Here is a 21,457-nt window from a genome sequence, read left to right as displayed (position 1 = left end):
GGGGGGTTTTGTTTTGTGTGGAATCACATTATGTGCTGATTGTGCTCATTATTGCGTGTGAACAATGTGTTGTAATAAACAACCATTACTATAAAAACTGTCATGTCATGTGAAGGCTTCATAATCCAACGTGTGTGTGTGTGTGTGTGTGTGTGTAGCAGCAGGCTATATATATATATATATATATATATATATATATATAATACACACTGTATTGTGTGGAGTGTCGCCGTCAGGTTAGACAGGTAAGCTCCCCATGGCCATGGGCATGCAATTCAGCACCAAGGACAGCGCAAATTCATGGTATAGTTTACAAATTAATTAATTGGGGGGTTTTACAATTTGGCCTATATTTCATTACGTTCCTGTCTATTTATTTTAACCCAGTTAAAAATGTGGTGTTATAAATGAATATGATGATCATGCTCATGCATGCCATAATTAGTATTAAAAAGTTTAAAAGGTTGTTAAAAGGTTATAAAACATTTAAAAAGTATGATGTGTTATATTTTGTTTAAAAATACGATGTGAAATTCATGGTAGCTTACAATTTAATTCATTGGGAGTTTAATTTTAGTTTTGTTCAGGAGAGCTAAACCAGCAGAATTTAATATGGGGTTAACATGACACCCGACTTAATGTTTTGAGGGCAAAAATAACCGCAAATAACCACCAAAAACTCGGATATATCCAACATTAACCGCAAAAAAACCTCACCTTAGCACCTCCTCCACCACCTTAGCACCACCCACCTGTCCTTGTCCCTCCTCCTCCACATGCCCACACCTGTTGTGTTATGATAATGAGGGGGAGGGTATGGCTTTGTGATGTCACTAAAGCGCTGTTTCTCTATTGGCACGTTTGACCCTCAAGGTTTCAGCCTCCAGGAAGAAACTCCAAATAGTCAGAGAAGACATAAAACAACATAAAAACACCACCGGGTGGCTTTATGAAGTTCTATCAACCTCATAGACACATGAAAAACAGAAAAAGTGCAAAACCATGGCACCACCTCTTTAAGTAAAAAGTTTGAGTACTTTTTCCACCACTGATTACTAGCAATAAGCAATAACTTGGATAACAATGACACAATTGCAAAATGTCGGCTATTTATTACATAACTAAACGAGTTTAATGAGTTAGGTTAGGGGAAACAAGAGTTCGTCATAGTGTCAACATTATATTAAGCAAAATATAATGTAGGCTACCTATAGAGTCACTTAGACAGGCAAGATAGACGTTAACAAAATAAATTGCCGTCTGATATGATGTAAAAACGGGGGTCCGGGACCCCTAGGCCCTAGGGGGTCCTCGTAGTTACTACAGGGGGTCCGCCAAATCCATGTGAGATAGAACAGTTTCTCTCTCTTTTTTTCTTCTTTTTTTTACGCTATACCAGCATCCCTATTTTGCGGGGTAACCTACATTCACCGAACATAGCCGATCTACAAGCTGACAATGCGTCATGCTGCGACAGCTTGTAGATATACTATTTTTGGTTAAGAAGTTTGGTGGCAAAAAAACAAGTACAGAGCCAAATGTCGAATGATTAATGCTTTAATCTCAACGTCAATTTTAATGTTTTCCGAATGAGAAATACAAATGTATTGGCTACTATAAGCACATCATGCTGCTATTACCCTGACATTATGCAGAGTATAGGCTATAAGCATGAATATTCTTTTATTGCTCAATGATGAGTTTGCCTATTTGTTACATAACTAACAGAGTTTTGGTAGGGTTAGGGAAAGCATTCACAATCACACTCTACATTTTTATTACACCACCTGCTGACCAGCTGTCAGCATTGGGCAAAAACATGTTTATAGGTGGGAATATGTGACCATTCCCATTACAAAAATTGGACCGAGAAATGTTGTTTTTCTATTTACTTTTATTATAAAGCTTGATCTAGCCTTTGATTGCCTTTCAATAAAACCATATTTGATAGACATAGGTATCACCTACATGTTACTGATTATAGGGAATGTTATATTATTGTAATCCGTTGTTTATTTCCTGAGCAATGGAATTATGTTGCGGTGAAAACTCTTTCTGAGACGCTTGGACACTATACCGATGTTGGCTCCATAAGCTGTAGCCTTTGATTTCCTTTGAAAAAAAACATATTTGATCAAGGAATTGACACTCTCACTTCTGGTGATCATAGGAAAATTAGAATCACAGATTTTCGTTGAGAATTAGCAGAGAGAGAGAGAGAGAGAGAGAGAGAGCCTGATCTGTATGTTGCCATTCTACGCCGTTGTGCGCCCGGCCCGACAGCTACTGTATCCATTGCAACCAGAACCATCTGTACACCAACAAGGACAAAGCGATAATAATAATTATTAGTATTATAATAATAGCATCAATTCGTTCACCATAATAAAGAATAGGATGGACGCACACTGTCGCACAGGCTATTATATCGCATAATCCAAGTAAATCCACCGTGCGTAAAGGTGAGTATATAGGCTCTCATAAGGATGTCATTGTGGGAATAACATAAGGATCTCGTGCGCAGCTTTATTAAGACGTTTGAACGACACGGGAAAGCGTTCACAATCACACTCTACAATTTTATTACACTTCTTCTTCTTATCACATTATAGCCAAAATATAATGTAGGCTATACACTTAATAGAAAATTGGACAATGTTTAGCTGTATGTCGGAAAGAAACCATGCAGGAACACTAAGTCAGCCAGTAAAAGCTCTTGTTCTGCTTTGATCAGGTTAATGTTAATGTTACATTATTGGCTGCCTACAAGCATCGTTGAACTCGTGGCTCAATGTGCCCTCGGAGGCTCGTGGTAATTAGTAATGCTTTGATCATCTCATCAATTGTAAGTCTAGAATGACAGATGCAATGAATACAAGAGTATGTTACGTTATATGTACAGTATATGCTACAAGCAAGCAGAGCCACAGTTGAACAAAGTTGGCTTGGGCAGGAGTCGATCCCGTCCTCCCAGCGCGTGTGCTTTTCTTTGATTGGCCGAACGTTGATATTATAGCGCTCTGACCTCGACAATCAGGCGATGTCTTTGGCGCAGTCGGTAGCGCTGTCGCCTCACAGCTAGAAGGTCCTGGGTTCGATTCCCGCTGGGGACGCTGTGGGTGCTGGGGGCGTGTCTTCTCCTCCGCGTCATCAGCGCCCATACCCTAGGTGGGGTTGGCGAAAGGGCCCACTCTGTGTGGAGTTTGCATGTTCTCACCGTGTCTCTCAGGGTAGTTAATACCATCACAAAAACATGTAGTAATCCTGGTCACTATAACGCCTCCCCCATGACAGCCAGGGGCGCTTGATGGAGGGGAAGGTACTGGTTGGAAAAACGTGTTTCCACGCTCTACGTCCAACCAGGGAAACTCCCACCTTCTTGTCCCATCAGGTGACAAGAAGGTCAGTTGGCTCTCATGCATTGAAGGAGGCATGAGCTCGGCCCTGGCCTCCCTAGGCTGGTGAGGGGAGAGTAGTGCCCAGGATCACTTAGAAAATTGGCACCGGGTCAAAAATAAGGGTTACAAAATTGTGGGATAAAAAAAATTATATAAAAAAGAAAAGTATTCAAAAATGCTTCCGACAAAACCAGCTAACTCCATTGGATCCTCAAACTTTCTGCTAAACCAGTCCACCAAAGGGGGGTGGAGTTAGCTGTTTTTTCTGACTCCAGGCTCCACCCCCCTTTGACCTCAAACCTCATTGTGAGCATTGAGGTCCATTTAGTTGTACTCAATGATGAACAAAACCTCCTAACTCCACTTTTTGTCATTTCCTGAAAAATCAACATTTTGGAGTTAGCTGGTTGCTGCCGGACAGCAGAGATATGCGACTTATTATGAGTGCGTGCCTTAGGTAAACAGAATATTAGGCTAAATATACTAACCTACAGTATACTGTATAGGCCTACTGTATACACTATACAGTATACTGTACAGTAGGTCTAACCTACAGTATACTGCATAGGCCTACTGTATACATTATACAGTAGGTAGGCTGTACTGTAGGTTTAACTTACATTATACTTTATAGGCCTACTGTGTACACTATACAGTAGGCTATACTGTAAGTCTAACTGACGATAAACCAAAGCCTAAATCCATTGCTTTCAGCTGCCACAGCATTTTGCATCAGATATGTTTGTGGTGCTTGGTGAGAGAAAGAGCATTTACACTCAAATCTTTGCTTCTGAGGATTCTACAGATGTCTTCTAAATCCTTTTCTTTCTTTTTTTATTACGTATGTTGCTATATGTCAAGGACCACCCAAAATTATATGTATTTGTACACCGACCCCCCATCTCAAAATATGTTGTTCCAGGGACCCCCCATCGCTTTAAATAATAATAATAATCTCATAACACGGCACCGAATGCTGCTCTATGAGCTTGTAGATCTGCTATTTTTGGATAGCCAAAGAAATCTAAAATGACACAGATGCTCTCCCGGATTTAATGGGTTAATGGTCATCGTTGTCTCACTCCCGTATTCCTCCCGAGCCGAGATATGAGGCTCATTGAATTCAATAACTAAATGGCATAGTGGAAATGCTTAATTATCTCACCAAGTAGCCTCTGCCACAAATGTAAAACACAATGGATTTAGGTTCTGGTTTATCATCGTCACGCCTACTGTAGTCTTTAGTTTACGAAGGCACATATAACACTGTAGTGGCTATTTGTCAACAACAATAAAAACTCAAAAGCCACTGAGGCACCAGGCAGCGAATCTTACGCAGATCAGGGATTAAGGAATGAGTCCATTTTCCAGTCAGGCAGCAAGGTTTTGTGGCATTTATTTCAGCTTCTCCATGAGGAACATTACAGCAAAAAGATGGTGACGCTGGTAAAAGACCATACACCTTCCCGGTGCCCACTGACTGCTGCTGTGCTCTCTTTAGTTAAATAAACCCACCTGTGCTCCCAAAATGCCCAACACCTTCAAAATAAAAGCATGTGGCTGTAACTCAAATCAACTTCCATAATATGACTGTAATCAAACTAATTTTGCAAAACAAAATAACAAATAAATACATTAAATAAATGTGAAAATACTGAATAGCTCCCACAAACACCATACAATGGAAAATATGAATTAATAACGGTATGCTAAATAGAATATGCAATAGAATATGGTATAAAACATAATATAAAATGATATTAGGCTATCATTTGAACAAACTGTTAGTTATTATAAATAATATATAATAAACAGATGTATTTCATCTTGTGCTTCAGAATGCATAGGATCAATCTCAAACTCAATCACACACAAACGTCGGACCTCAGAACAGACAGAGCTAGAACAGAATTAATGGAATGAATATTATAAACAATAAAGAGCATGACATCAAGCACGATAATATAACATAATGAACAAATCTAGAAAAGCTAGATGTAGGTTATGCCTCCTGAATTAATACTGTTTCCTCATGTAAATTGAAAACATTAAAAACAAACCATGCAATCAAACATTACACAGAGGTTTCTTTAATATCTAATCTACAGTAAACTATTTGAAACAGATTCCCTGTAGGCACTCAAATCTTTGCTTCTGAGGATTCTACAGATGTCTTCTAAATCCTTTTCTTTCTTTTTTTATTACGTATGTTGCTATATGTCAAGGACCACCCAAAATTATATGTATTTGTACACCGACCCCCCATCTCAAAATATGTTGTTCCAGGGACCCCCCATCGCTTTAAATAATAATAATAATCTCATAACACGGCACCGAATGCTGCTCTATGAGCTTGTAGATCTGCTATTTTTGGATAGCCAAAGAAATCTAAAATGACACAGATGCTCTCCCGGATTTAATGGGTTAATGGTCATCGTTGTCTCACTCCCGTATTCCTCCCGAGCCGAGATATGAGGCTCATTGAATTCAATAACTAAATGGCATAGTGGAAATGCTTAATTATCTCACCAAGTAGCCTCTGCCACAAATGTAAAACACAATGGATTTAGGTTCTGGTTTATCATCGTCACGCCTACTGTAGTCTTTAGTTTACGAAGGCACATATAACACTGTAGTGGCTATTTGTCAACAACAATAAAAACTCAAAAGCCACTGAGGCACCAGGCAGCGAATCTTACGCAGATCAGGGATTAAGGAATGAGTCCATTTTCCAGTCAGGCAGCAAGGTTTTGTGGCATTTATTTCAGCTTCTCCATGAGGAACATTACAGCAAAAAGATGGTGACGCTGGTAAAAGACCATACACCTTCCCGGTGCCCACTGACTGCTGCTGTGCTCTCTTTAGTTAAATAAACCCACCTGTGCTCCCAAAATGCCCAACACCTTCAAAATAAAAGCATGTGGCTGTAACTCAAATCAACTTCCATAATATGACTGTAATCAAACTAATTTTGCAAAACAAAATAACAAATAAATACATTAAATAAATGTGAAAATACTGAATAGCTCCCACAAACACCATACAATGGAAAATATGAATTAATAACGGTATGCTAAATAGAATATGCAATAGAATATGGTATAAAACATAATATAAAATGATATTAGGCTATCATTTGAACAAACTGTTAGTTATTATAAATAATATATAATAAACAGATGTATTTCATCTTGTGCTTCAGAATGCATAGGATCAATCTCAAACTCAATCACACACAAACGTCGGACCTCAGAACAGACAGAGCTAGAACAGAATTAATGGAATGAATATTATAAACAATAAAGAGCATGACATCAAGCACGATAATATAACATAATGAACAAATCTAGAAAAGCTAGATGTAGGTTATGCCTCCTGAATTAATACTGTTTCCTCATGTAAATTGAAAACATTAAAAACAAACCATGCAATCAAACATTACACAGAGGTTTCTTTAATATCTAATCTACAGTAAACTATTTGAAACAGATTCCCTGTAGATTATAGACACAACAAATCATATCTCAGTCATGCATCTTATAAAGTTCCACCAGAGCAACGTCTGAGCGAGGGGAGTCAGGGGACATATGAAAGGAGAATCCGACAACAGGTCAATTTAGACGGTTACATGAGTATCACCGCCCACCCCAGGACGAGACATGTCGGTTCTCTGAACTCTCAGAGAACGTCATGGCATATTTAAAAATGGGCTCAGTCATGGTGAATTGACCACATATATCAAGTTTAAACAACTAAATAATATCCTAAAAAACAGTAACAGTAAATTCCGTGCCAGAAAAGCAACGTTTTGAGCTCTTATGGGGGCAAAAATATTGAATTGAATTGTGTTGTGTTGAATTGTGGAACTTGGATATCCACCGAAGTGCTTGAAGCGTGCATCGGCGGCATAGCACGACAATCGTTCACTTTTGCGATTAAAGCGCCAAATTTGGTAGAGGTGTTGATTGATATATTGGAAACAAATCTGGATATTGGGCCATCACAAATTCTCACCCTGGTGGGCGTGGCAGCCATTTTTCAAAATGGCCACCAGCGGTTGATCAAATCTTCCTAATTTTTGTCCTAGTAGGCCGAAATGTTGCTCAAGTATGTGAGTATGAAGGTGTGTGGGTGTGTTCATGCTAATTGCCTAAAAAGGGGCGTTGCAATGGGAGTGGCCTAGATAACAGCAATATTTTGGGAGAATTGTTCAAATGGCGATACAAGCGGGAAATGTGGTACAAATCATCTTTGGAGATTTAGGAAACCAGGCCACTCTTAAATCAAAGATGGCAGCCTTTTTTCAAGATGGCCGCCAAAATTAATTTTAGCATTTTTGCATATCTTTGCCTATAATCATTTGAGGTCAATCACCAGATCACCAAATAGCACTCCCATAGTATGTTTTTGAACATTTTCAAACAGGAGTTACCATTTATAACCATCTAAATTAAACTTTTCAGAAACACGCCCTACAACTGTCACAGTCAAATTTAGGGATTAAAGCAAAACAAAATCTCATGAATGAACCTGTACAAAAAAAAATCCCATCTGGTTCTATGTCTTCCTCAGTGAATCCAGCCACCTGCATGTCGTCTCTCACTGCATCCTTAAACATCCGCTTTGGCCTTCCTCTTCTCCTCTTACCTGGCAGCTAAATCTTCAGCATCCTTTTCCCATAATTTCCCAGTACCTCTCATCCCTCCTTTTCACATGTCCAAACCATCTCAACCTTGCCTCTCTCGCTTTATCCCCAAACCTTGTCACCTGGGCTGATCCTATAATTTAATCATTTCTGATGATGTCCTTCCTTCCTTGTCACTCCTAATGAGAATCGTAGCATCCTCAATTCTGCCACCTCCACCTCCTGTCTTTTCGTCAGTGCCACCGCTTCCAAGCCGTACAGCATCATGGCTGGTACCCCTCCCGTTTTATACATCTTCCCTCTCAGTTCATATGAATGGCCAGTAGGTTCGCTGTTTTACCCCTGCTGATGTCAGAAAGATTTTTTCTCCATTCAAGTGGGTGGGTTTTTGACGAACTTTAGACTTGATTTTCTTACCTTAATAAACATTGTCATAAATACTATATGCTTCCAGTCGCTAGTTTAAAGTCTTCTTTCAATCACCATGATATGCGTTTTGGGAAATTATGGTCCCATTTATTTTTAAATTGATGATAAAGTAGGGTATGCTGTAGGACACGATATAGAAAGATGGCGGATTTGAAATTCCTGAACAATCGGCTTCATTTACGGTCTGTAGAAACTAATGGCGTCACTTTGTCCATACATTTTTACAGTCTATGTGCTACTCATACGCTGGCACCGTCACTGTAAATGGTAACTCCTGTTTGAAAATGTTCAAAAACATATTATGGTCATGCTAATAGGTGATTTGGTAATTGACCTCAAATAATAGGTAAAGATATGCAGAAATGAAAATACAGTCTTTTGGTGGCTATCTTGAAAAAAAATGTCTGCCATCTTTGATTTATGAGTGGCTCGGTTTCCAAAATCGAAGCGTGATCTCCAAAGATGATTTGTACCAAATGTCCCGCTTGTATCACCATTTGAACAATTCTCCCAAATTTTGCTGTTATCTAGGCCACTCCCATTGCAACGCCCCCTTTTAGGCAATTAACATGAACACACCCACACACCTTCATACTCACATACTTGAGCAAAATTTCGGCCTACTAGGACAAAAACGTGAAAGATTTTATCAACCGCTGGTGGCCATTTTTAAAAATGGCTGCCACGCCCACCAGGGTGAGAATTTGTGATGGCCCAATATCCAGTTTTGTTCCCAATATATCAATCAACACTTCTGCCAAATTTGGCGCTTTAATCACAAAATTGAACGATTAGGCTGATATATTGCGCTACGCCGCCCCACTATAGGGTAGATTTGAAGCCGTCTACATAATGGCACTTATCAAATCCGCACTTTGCAGGATCCAACTGTGGACCCTTACAGTTCTAACAGTGTTAAGGGGGATTAAGAACCAAGTGGACCCTTACAGTTCTAACAGTGTTAAGGGGGTTTAGGAACCAAGTGGACCCTTACAGTTTTAACACTGTTAAGGGGGTTTAATAATGATAATACATCAGACTTATATAGCACTTTTCTTAGTACCCAAAGTCGCTTTACAAAACAGCTTAAAACAATTTTTAGGAGCAAAAAATGAAAAACGTTAAAAGGCCAAAATAAAAGAGCTAAGACTAAGAAGGGAGGGGTTGTGGCGTTTGAGGAGGTCAGAGAGGTATCGGGGGGCCTGGTTATTGAGGGCTTTGTAGGTGGTGATGAGTATTTAGAAATCTATTCTATGTTTTACTGGGAGCAAGTGAAGGTCATGGAGGACTGGGGTGATGTGGTCTCTGGATCTGGTTCTGGTGAGGAGGCGGGCAGCAGAGTTTTGCATATATTGAAGTTTTTTTCAGAACTTTTGTGGTGGCACCATGGAGGAGGCTATTGCAGTAGTCGAGTCTGGATGTGATGAAGGCATGGATGAGTGTCTCTGTAGCAGTTTGGGATAGTGTGGGACAGAGGCGGGCGATGTTTCGGAGGTGGAAGAAGGCTGTTTTGGTAATGTGGTTGACGTGGGATTGGAAGGAGAGGGGTGGGATCCAGGATGACATAACGGTTGTGAACTTTGGTGGGGGGGGGGGGTGACAATGGAACCAAGTGGACCCTTACAGTTCTAACACTGTTAAATGAGCTTTAGAACGAGCCCCCAATTTATGTTAGGACCCTTTGTCTAGGGTAAAAAGTAGTAAATATGGAAGAACGACAACTGAATTAAAAACTGAAATGTTTTATTACTTCAGTAGCAACAGTTTTGCTTGAAAGTGTCACATAAGATTGATTTCATGGTGAAGGTTTACAATACTAAACCCCTAACATAGTATGGGAAGCCATTGGCGACCCCTCATTGGCTGGCCTTTAGCCAATAGGGAGAAAGGGAGAAAGTGACAACTAGTTGCAGTGTCTGTTTATTGACAGCTTTATCAAGCTGTAAAAACAAAGACCATCAAAATCATTACAAAACAAATCAATACGTAGGAGATTCAATCGTATTCAATTGATAAACAATGGACCCTTCGCTAAGCCCACCCACTCCACTCTGTGACTGGTTGTGCGAAGTTAGTCACACCCAGGCCTGGCAGCGCCTGGCAATATCTGCTTCTCACCCATTGACATGCATGTTAAATGATGGCCTTTCCCCTTAAAAATAATCAATAATTTCAGGAGCAAGAGCTTCAAAATATCTTCTAAATCTAGTCAACAGGGCCTGCAGTAGGCTATGCACTGGAAAAATGCATGACATTTCAATAAACTAAAAACATGGGAAATGTTAGAGGGAGTAATAGCCATGGATCCACGATGGTCGACTGTTACGACCGTCATGGATGAACTTCAACCTGGTGTTTGCACTTTCTCCATTTATGGCCTGTACATCTACATAAATGTTCATATTTCAAATATAAAGTGCTTATCCCATGGCCACGGATGTTACATTTATGTACGGGCTCTCAGAAGTACCCGTATCATCCGTATTGTTCAATAAAAAGCATTTTAATCTGATCGGTGGCCATTTTATCCATATGCTTTCAACTGAGTGACCCTATCGGTTGATAGGTGTATTGCACTCTGACACATTATGAGAAAATGGCCACTGATCGGATTAAAATGCTTTTTATTGAACAATACAGAATATACGGGTACTTTTGAGAGTCCCGTGCATAATTGTAACATCCATGGCCATAGGGTAAGCACTTTATATTTTAATTCTGAACGTTTATATAGATGTACGGACCGCAAATGAAGAAAGTGCAAACACCAGGTTGAAGTTGATCCATGACTGTAACAGGAGTTTTCATGTACTGCAGGGTAAGACTGCAGTGGCAATACATAGACGAACAAATGAATTAATATACTTTAACGTGCGGAATCCGAAACAGGCAGCGCTGTGATTCTACGGTGATTAGTAGCCTATTATTGACATCATCTAGGCGAGTGAGTTGTGTAACTTTCCTGACGTTAAGCTGTGTATGTGTTCAACAACACAGCCATGCAGCCTTGCAGTTTAAGTGCAGATTTCAGCTTGGGAAAAGCAGCCTCCAACGGGTTTGGGTACGTGGTTCATAGTCACCATTGCGTTATCGTGGTATTCCTATTCTTGTGTGTGTGCGGGCGAAATAACATGACAGCTATGGCAGGTGACGAAAGCTTGCCAGACCTATGCCAGGCTAACAACGGTTGCTAAGCTGGCATTGGACAATCGCTTTTGGGGTGGGGTTTAGCGAAGGGTCCATTGTATTGCTCTCCGCTGACGTTACCTCCTCTCTCCTCGTTCTAGTTCTCCAATTCATGTCTATGTGTAAAGAGGAGGCTTCCCCTGAACAGCAGGAGAGGAGTCCCAGTCTGGTCCAGGTGAAACTAGAACCTCCACAGATTAAAGAGGAACAGCAGGAGATGAATCCCAGTCTGGTCCAGGTGAAACTAGAACCTCCACAGATTAAAGAGGAACGGGAGGAGACGCTACTTCAAAGACCAGAGGAGGCTGCAGGGTCATCATTGACATTACTAGCAGTGAAAAGTGAAGATGATTATGAAAACAGAGAGACAGAGCCTCTGGCCAGCACCTCAACTGAACACATGAAAACACAAGCTGATGTAGAGCACTGTGGAACATCACAACCAACTAGTGATTACCAGCTCCTCTCTTCACACATGAAAACACAAGCTGATGTAGAGCACTGTGGAACATCACAACCAACTAGTGATGACCAGCTCCTCTCTTCACACAGTTCTGAATCTGACATTACTGAGGACAGTGATGACTGGGCTTCACACTGTTCTGAATCTGATACTGAAGACAGTGATGAGTGGAAGCCCAGTGATGATAAGTCTGTTTTAAACACACTGAAACCACACAAGACACAACGTGTGGAAGGACAAAGGTTGTCTTTGTGCAAGAAGTTGTCTCAGAACATGAAATCGTCAAAACAAACACCATCCATGAGGAGCCAAAAAGAAAAAAAAAGCCTTTGTTGTACAGAGTGTGGCAAAGTCTTTGTTTCCAATGGTAATCTGAAAAGTCACATGAGGACTCATACAGGGGACAAGCCCTTTGCTTGTTCAGTTTGTAACAAAAGTTTTACCCATTCTGGAGATTTGAAAAGACACATGAGGATTCATACAGGGGACAAGCCCTTTGCTTGTTCAGTTTGTAACAAAAGTTTTACCCATTCTGGAGATTTGAAAAAACACATGATGACTCATACAAGAGAAAAGCCATTTTCTTGTTTAGTTTGTCGCAAAAGCTTTAATATTGCTCATAATCTGAAAAGACACATGAGGACTCATACAGGGGACAAACCCTTTGCTTGTTCAGTTTGTAGCCAACGTTTTACCCATTCTGGAAATCTGAAAATACACACGAGGACTCATACAGGGGACAAGCCATTTGCTTGTTCAGTTTGTAGCAAAAGTTTTACAGATTCTGGAAATCTGAAAAAACACATGAGGACTCATACAAAGGACAAGTCCTTTAATTGTTCAGTTTGTAGCAAAAGTTTTACTCATTCTGGAGATCTGAAAAAACACATGAGGACTCATACAGGGGACAAGTCCTTTGCTTGTTCAGTTTGTAACAAAAGTTTTACCCATTCTGGAGATCTGAAAAAACACATGAGGACTCATACAGGGGACAAGCCTTTTGCTTGTTCAGTTTGTAGCAAAAGCTTTACCCTTAATGTAACTCTGAAAAGACACATGATGACTCATACAAGAGAAGAGGCTTCACACTGTTCTGAATCTGATACTGAAAACAGTGATGAGTGGAAGCCCAGTGATACGTCTGTTTTAAACACACTGAAACCACACAAGACACAACGTGTGGAAGGACAAAGGTTGTCTTTGTGCAAGAAGTTGTCTCAGAACATGAAATCGTCAAAACAAACACCATCCATGAGGAGTCAAAAAGGAAAGAAAAGCCTTTGTTGTACAGAGTGTGGCAAAGTCTTTGTTTCCAATGGTAATCTGAAAAGTCACATGAGGACTCATACAGGGGACAAGCCCTTTGCTTGTTTAGTTTGTAACAAAAGTTTTACCTATTCTGGAGATTTGAAAAGACACATGAGGATTCATACAGGGGACAAGCCCTTTGCTTGTTCAGTTTGTAACAAAAGTTTTACCCATTCTGGAGATTTGAAAAAACACATGATGACTCATTCAAGAGAAAAGCCATTTTCTTGTTTAGTTTGTCGCAAATGCTTTAATATTGCTCATAATCTGAAAAGACACATGAGGACTCATACAGGGGACAAACCCTTTGCTTGTTCAGTTTGTAGCCAACGTTTTACCCATTCTGGAAATCTGAAAATACACACGAGGACTCATACAGGGGACAAGCCATTTGCTTGTTCAGTTTGTTGCAAAAGTTTTACAGATTCTGGAAATCTGAAAAAACACATGAGGACTCATACAGAGGACAAGTCTTTTAATTGTTCAGTTTGTAGCAAAAGTTTGACCCATTCTGGAGATCTGAAAAAACACATGAGGACTCATACAGGGGACAAGTCCTTTGCTTGTTCAGTTTGTAACAAAAGTTTTACCCATTCTGGGGATCTGAAAAAACACACGAGGACTCATACAGGGGACAAGCCTTTTGCTTGTCCAGTTTGTAGCAAAAGCTTTACCCTTAATGTAACTCTGAAAAGACACATGATGACTCATACAAGAGAAAAGCCATTTGCTTGTTTAGTTTGTCGCAAAAGCTTTAATATTACTCATAATCTGAAAAGACACATGAGGACACATACAGGGGACAAGTCCTTTGCTTGTTCAGTTTGTAGCAAAAGCTTTACGCGATCTGGAGATCTGAAAACACACATATGGGGGAAAAGCCCTTATCCTGATTGTGAGAAACCCTTCAATCTAAAATGTTCCCTGAAGATGCGCATAAGGATCGCTCGGGTGGCGCAGTGGTAAAAACCCCCACCACCACGGAGGTTTTGGGTTTGAATCCACCGTGGTGTAACCGGCGTCTATGCAAACACAATTGGCCCGTGTTCGGGGGAGGGAAGCCGGACGGGGAGGCTGATATTGGTCATTGCATGTAATCCTCCGGCCAGTCAGCGGGGAGTGTTTGGCAGGAGGAGTAGGACAAAGGCTCTACATCCTCCCGGTGGGGGCTCCTCACTGGCAGGTGAGTCAGGAAACAATAGCAGTGACAACACAGACATGTGTGTGGGGAGGAATCATTTGGCTTTACGACTTAATTGGGGAGAAAGGGGGGTAAAAAATGATTGGCTACTCTAAATTTAAAAAAGAAAACAAAAAGATGCACATAAGGACACATACATCGTAATAACGCATTAACACACCTGGCTGTAACCCTGCCTAACCTTAAATCCTGTCATATCTCTATTAATGTTCTTTGAAATCATAACGGAAGACCTTTCTGTTTGACACAGCCTTTTACTGCGGTTATTGATTCTAATCTGCATTGTCATTTAATTCTCTATTTTATGTTATTGTTCTTATGTTCTATTCTCAAGTCCTTATTACCTCGCGTAAATGATCAATAATATAGAAATAGAAAGATATTTTTTGGAGTGATTATAGATAATAAATTAAGTTGGAAGCCACATATAAAGTAAAGTATATCTAATCACAAATATCAAAGTCAGATCCATTTTTCATTCTACAGAAAAAAGCAATAAGGATAGTAAACAAAGCTGATTACAGAAAACTCGAGGTTACATAGGTAACCCCGGTTTGTTTACTTTCGGAGTAAGTCATTCACTATGGGATAACAGCGCCCTCAGACGATGCACAGAGCTACATACAATACACTCCCGGGGCCAATATCATTGGCTGTGAGGGTATGTCACGCCGCCTGAAGACCAGGGGGGTATAAAAAAAAACATGTGACGTAGCAACCCCCTCTAACACAGCTCTCTGCACGCAGTCGCGCACAAAAAGGGGTGTTGGGTGAGTGACTTACTCAAAATTTAAACAAACCGGGGTTCCACACCTTGCTTTTAACTCTTCTTTTCCAGGCATCTATAACAAGATGAATAAAAAAGAATCACTTTACCGTTTCAAACATGTAGCTATTTATATGAATATTATTGTCTCTGTAAATTATAATTAATAATGTTATTCCAACTACATCATAAAGTCTTTATCTAGCAAGCTACCCTGTCCATAAAATTCAGTGGTGGGAAAATAAAATACAATATGCTCTGACACGTGACTAAATGGCACACTTGCAACTAGAAAAAGTGCTCCTCGGAGCACAGGTCTCCGCCAGGTCAGGTAGGCTATTGTGGCCTCCTGGTGGCGCTATAATAGGCCAATCTGAAAAGGGTGCCATTTCTTCTTAGGCCTTGCACGACAATCGGACACTGACTGCATTCATGATTTGAGGCATTTTGTTAAAAACATTTGTTTTGCTAAATTAGACCTGCTGGTGGCGCTATAACAGGCCAATGTTAAAAGGGTGGCATTTGTTCCTCAACATAGTGTGAACGTGCGTGCAAAGTTTGACCGCAATCGGAGAAATATTATTCAAAACAAGCCAATGATGCAAACTTTAGATGTCAATCTTAGCCAATCAGGATGGAATATGAAAAATCAAACACATCCGTCTTGATCACATGACTATAGAGATCATGTGTACCGATTTGCGTGAAATTTGGATAAAATTGGAAGTTGTAGTATAAAATAATGTGTTTCACATAAGTCGGCCTCCTGGTGGCGCTATAAAAGGCAGATGTGAAAAATGCAGGGCAAAGGTTTTTCCTTGACCTCTAGGGAGTGTGCATACAAAGTTTTACACAGATCGGTGCAGTTATAGGTAAAAAAAAAGGAATCGGCCTGTTATAGCGCCACCATGAGGCTGATTTGAAAAATGTCAAATGGTTTTTCTTCCTCGGCCTAATGGGAATGTGCGTGCAAAACTTGACGGAAATTGCATGCTATCTTCATGATTTGAGGCATTTTGTTCAAAATGGAGCACTCCTCCAAATTTTGGAAGACAGTTTTAGCCAATCAGGATGGAATATGAAAAATCTGAAAGACTTGTTTTGTTTAATGACTATAGAGATACTGTATACCGATTTGCGTGTTTTTTGGACAAAATCTGTAGGAGTACTGTCAAAAAATTTGTTTTTGCACAAATCGGCCTCCTGGTGGCGCTATGAAAGGCCCATGAGAAAAATGTGGGGCAGAGGTTCTGAATTGGCATCCAGGGAGTGTGTGTGCACAGTTTCGCTGCGATCAAGCCAATGGTGCCGGAGATTAGCTGGTCACAGACGGACGGACGGACACACGGACGGACGGACAGGGGGAAAAACATACTCTCTCGCCATGCCTTTCGGCCTGGCGGAGACAATAACACATTATTCATTTGACACATGACCTCATTATATTTTTTATTTATCACTTTACTTATTTCCAATGTTCTATACTTTTACTTCTACTCCACTAGCCTTCATCTCAGAGGCAAATATTGTACTTTTTACTCCACTACAAATGTTATGAAAACTTTAGTTACTTTGTAGATTTGAATCATTATTACTAAACAACATTCATTAACCACAAGTCTTCAGCCCTTTTTAAACTTTGGCTATTTTACTTTTTATACATTGTTAAACGGAAACGCAAAATGAGTACTTTTACTTACAGTAAGTACATTTTGATTACCAGACTTTTACTTGTAACAGAGTATTTCTACATTGCATTGATACTTTTACTTAAGTAAAGACATTGAGTAATTTTTCCACCACTGGGTATCACTTTATATTGCTTGCTGGATAATAAGACTCGTAATTTGGGGATTCTGCTGTGTTTTGACTCGTTCATGAATTTTTATTTCTCGTTGATCAGACGTCGAGTTGAAGCTGGCTAAATAACTGCGCACCGTGCCGTTAACCACAGAAGACTCGCCCCAAAACACGCTCGCCCCCATTTTTTTCGCCGACCCGCGGTTCTTGTAGTCTTGTATTTGTTTGATGATAAGGTTATGAATACGTTTAGGGTTAGGCATAGTTTTACTGAGGTTAAGTTTAGGCATATGGTTAGGTTTTGGCACTGTTTTACTGAGTTTAAGTTTAGGAATAAGGTTGGTTGAATACCGCCGGATTTGCCCCGGTGCGAATTAATTTTGGGGCGAGGGTTTTGGTATTCACCGCTCAGAAACAGCGTGGAGCTGTTAAGTAAGTTAACATCGCAGACAGTCTTTGTTCATATATATTTCTTTAGTGATATACAAGTAGCCAGAAGATTGTAGTAGGCTATGCCCATACAAATCAGCTACATTACATTACTACATGTACATTACAACATAAAACATTATGAGGACAACAGGGCCCCCTCCCCTGGGACCCAGCCAAACGTCGGTCCCAAGGGAACATAGGAAGAGGAAAACCAGGAGAGAGAAACAAGGCCCCAGGCCTTCTCAACTCCCCCCTCTAACTAGAGACAGCAGCCACGCCCAGGAGCGTGTGTGCCACTGATGACGCCGCCACGTCCAGGCTGTAGCAGGCCGCAAAAGTCGAAGCAGACGACCAGTTTGCAGCCGCGCATATCTCCTGAACCGAGACCCCCCTGGAGAGGGCCCAGGATGCCGCCACGCCTCTAGTAGAGTGAGCCCTCAGTCCCAGCGGAACTGGGGCACCACCACTAGCGTAGTCCAGCTTAATGGCATCCACGATCCAACCAGAAAGCGCCGCCTTAGCAACCGCCTTAGCAACCGCCTTAGCAACCGCCTTCCTCTGACCACCCGGACCATGGGAGACAAAAAGGTTGCATTTACAGGACAGAGACAGTGCAAATGTTCATCCTCTGCTGAATCGAAAGGAGGTGGATGGAAAGCCACCAGTTCTTCCCATGCCCCAGACTGGAGGCATGGGCCACTCGGTTCTCGGGTACGAACGCCAGGTTTTGGGCTAAGCAGAACCCTCCTGTCGTCGCCAGAGAACCTCATGCACTCCGAACTCACAGAGAGCGTGTGCATATCACTGGCCCGTTTGGCCGTAGACAGGGCCACCAGGAGGACCGTTTTGAACTGACGACCTTCAGATCCACATACTCAAACGGTCTCAAACGGATGGCGGCAGAGTGCGTCCAGCACCAGAGAAGAAGCGAGAACACTTCGCGTTCTCCTCGGAGGTAAACAAAACGACCTGCCGTCGGCCAAACCTGGCCCAGATCCGGCTCGTTTGGTACGCAGAGACCAATCTGCGTACCAAAACTTGCCCCTGGACAACAGAGTCGCTCCGCTGTTCAGGAACATGTAAGGCTCTGATTGACGAAAGACGCGCGTCGCACCACAGTGTCAGATTGCCAGCTAGCTTGTCCAACACCGGAGAGGCCAGGCCTCCCTGCTTGTTGACATAGCAAATGGTTGTGGTGTTGTTGGTTCTGATCATGAAATGACAACCTTGAAAAACGAGCCTCGAAATGTCTGACCGCCAGAAAAGACCGCCAGGTAGTTGATGTGTCCGTCTGTAGACTGGGATCCCACATCCCCCTGGCCGAGCGGCCCTCAATTCAATTCAATTCAATTCATTTTTATTAAAGTGTCAAATCACAACAAGTTGTCTCAAGACACTTTACATGTAGAGAAGAGACCCGACAGTCCCAACCTGAGCAAGCAATTTTGCGACAGTAACTTAACTGGAAGAAACGTCAGGCAGACACTAGCCTCTAGGGTGGGGGCCTTCTGCCTCGACCGTGTCCCCTCGTGGAGTTGAGGTGCTTCTCCGAAAACTTGGAGCAAGCGCCGCAGTGGCCTGGTTCCTCGGGGTACGCCAGCCATTGAAGGCATGCGCCACTCCGAGGCAGGCGATGCATGCGGGGTGAGGGTCGTCGCCGGCGATGGGCGCCTCGCAGCTCGGGAGACCACACTGACCAGGAGCCTCCATCGTGGAACCGAGGCTAGCGCCGGTCGTTAGGCTAGGCTAGGCTAGAAGCCGCTAGGCTAACACCGTGGAGTGGACGCCTGATTATGGATCCCACCAACGCTCCAGGATTTAGACCCGCCTTACCTGTCTGATTGGCTCCCTGGCAGGCATAGTTTTACTGAGGTTAGGGTTAGGGTTAAGGTTAGGTTTAGGCATAGTCTTACTGAGGTTAGGGTTAGGGTTAAGGTTAGGTTTAGACATAGTTTTACTGAGGTTAGGGTTAGGGTTAAGGTTAGGTTTAGGCATAGTTGCAAAAACGAGAACTGTCAATCACAGCGACTACTGACCAATCACAGCGGGGTTTGCCAAGAGCTAGAGTGGGATCCATAATAACGCGGAGTGGACAAAGGGCTAAGCTAACGTTAGCAGCTAACTTAGCCTAGTCAAGCTAGCTTGCAACACGAGCTGAAGAAATACTTTAAGATGACAGGAAAGCTGGAAAAAAGCTGCGGGAGCGTGCTAGATGAAGCACTGCTGTGCAGAGATGCTGAAAGAGGGGGTGGCTACATCACGTGGGTCTTCCGGCCGCGTGACATACACTCACAGCCAATGATATTGGCCCCGGGAGTATATTGTATGTAGCTCTGTGCATCGCCTGAGGGCGCTGTTATCCCATAGTGAGTGACTTTATTTATTTTTTGACTTGCTTTATTGATCTGCTATTACAGTGCAGTGCTGCCACCATCTGGTGGCCAAGTATACTGTTTTGATGTGTGCTGGCCTCAAAGTGGCTCTACCGCGATATGCTGCTTCCTGTTTACTGGACATTGATACTACAGGGCCTTGGTGTTGGGAAAAATGTATGCGATTCTATTGGCTGTCAGTGAGTGACAACTATACACGTCTCGCCGCCGCGGGGCAGGAGCTGATAGTAACGGTTTAATAGAAAAGCTTTATTGATCTGTTATTACAGTGCAGTGCTGCCACCATCTGGTGGCCAAGTATACTGTTTTGATCTGTTTTGAAGTGGCCCAGCCGCGATATGCTGCCTCCTGTTGACTGGACATTGGCCCCGATTCACTAAGTGATTTACGACCATATTTTGTACTTACCGGCATTTAAGACACATCCTACACCTGCAGTCAGATTCATTAATGTTTTTTGGTCTGTGTTTTGAGCGCGAGGTGGGCTGAAATGTGCGTATGTCTTTAGAATGCTTTATTCTTCATGCCAAAATCAATTACAACAGTGGCAAACCTCAAATAAAATATGTATGTGGCCAACTTTTGTCAACACATATATATATTTTTTAAAATACAAAAATAAAACGATGTATTGCTTGTAGCCTATGCATAATACAGACATGATGTAGATTCCACCGCTTTGTATTTTTTTCTAGGCTATCAGTTGCATTTAGAGCTGAATTATTAGGTCCCTCTCAGCTAAAGTGTCACGTAATAATAAAAATCGGCTATGATGCCATAATGTCACTGCAGAGGCACAGACGCACCTCCAGTGTCCGCTCTGCGGTATTAATTTATAATACTGTAGGCTAGGCTACTGTATATTGATCACATGAACACCACACACAATAGCCTAATACGTCTTACCATGAGAAAACTAGTTTATGAAAGCTGTGTCCAGAAGATCCATTCTCCATTCCGACGTAGGACAGTGATATATTAATCCAAAATTAACTAATTTAATCAATAAGTAATCAACAAGCTCTGGTCCATAATCGGATAGCAGCGTTCCACTTGTATGCCCTGGATGTATTTTCAACATCATCTTTTTACCTTGGTAACCGTGAGCAATGTTCAGTTGAAAAGGCTTATAAAATATCCTTTCCATGTTATTAGTCTATTATTTGCTGGCGGGGTTAAACCTTGTAAACATTACACATTACGTTCAGCTGATCCATCGTGCAATAGTGGGACTCGCTTCCAGACAGATCAGAATGATATTCAAGTTCTCTGTCAGTGTCAAGGCAATGCGGCCAACATCTGTAAGTTTGGACAAGACCTTAAACTCCTGCAGCACAAGAGACATCCTCACACAATGCAGTATGATTTAAAGGAGCACTTCACCCATTTTCAACCTTATCTTCATATAATTTGTCATCATCAATGCTCATTATAAT

General features: G+C 41.6%; 1 protein-coding gene across 1 annotated transcript in view; it reads left to right on the top strand.

Moving 5' to 3' along the window:
• Nucleotides 1-18,483, top strand: part of LOC308100706 (uncharacterized protein) — a gene marked incomplete at its 3' end in the record, with an annotated part of 35,605 nt that extends 17,122 nt beyond the window's left edge. The window contains exons 3-4 of the mRNA XM_080449774.1: nt 11,760-12,948; nt 18,099-18,483. Of these exons, the coding sequence (XP_080305900.1) occupies nt 11,760-12,948; nt 18,099-18,483 (1,574 nt within the window). The remainder of the gene's footprint in view (nt 1-11,759; nt 12,949-18,098) is intronic.
• Between the last annotated feature and the right edge of the window lie 2,974 nt (nt 18,484-21,457).

Source organism: Gymnoscopelus braueri, assembly GCF_963280865.1.
Source record: "Gymnoscopelus braueri genome assembly, chromosome: 14".
NCBI classification, from domain to species: domain Eukaryota; kingdom Metazoa; phylum Chordata; class Actinopteri; order Myctophiformes; family Myctophidae; genus Gymnoscopelus; species Gymnoscopelus braueri.
Note: the sequence above shows the minus strand (reverse complement) of the source record. Positions and strands in the feature narration are given on the sequence as shown.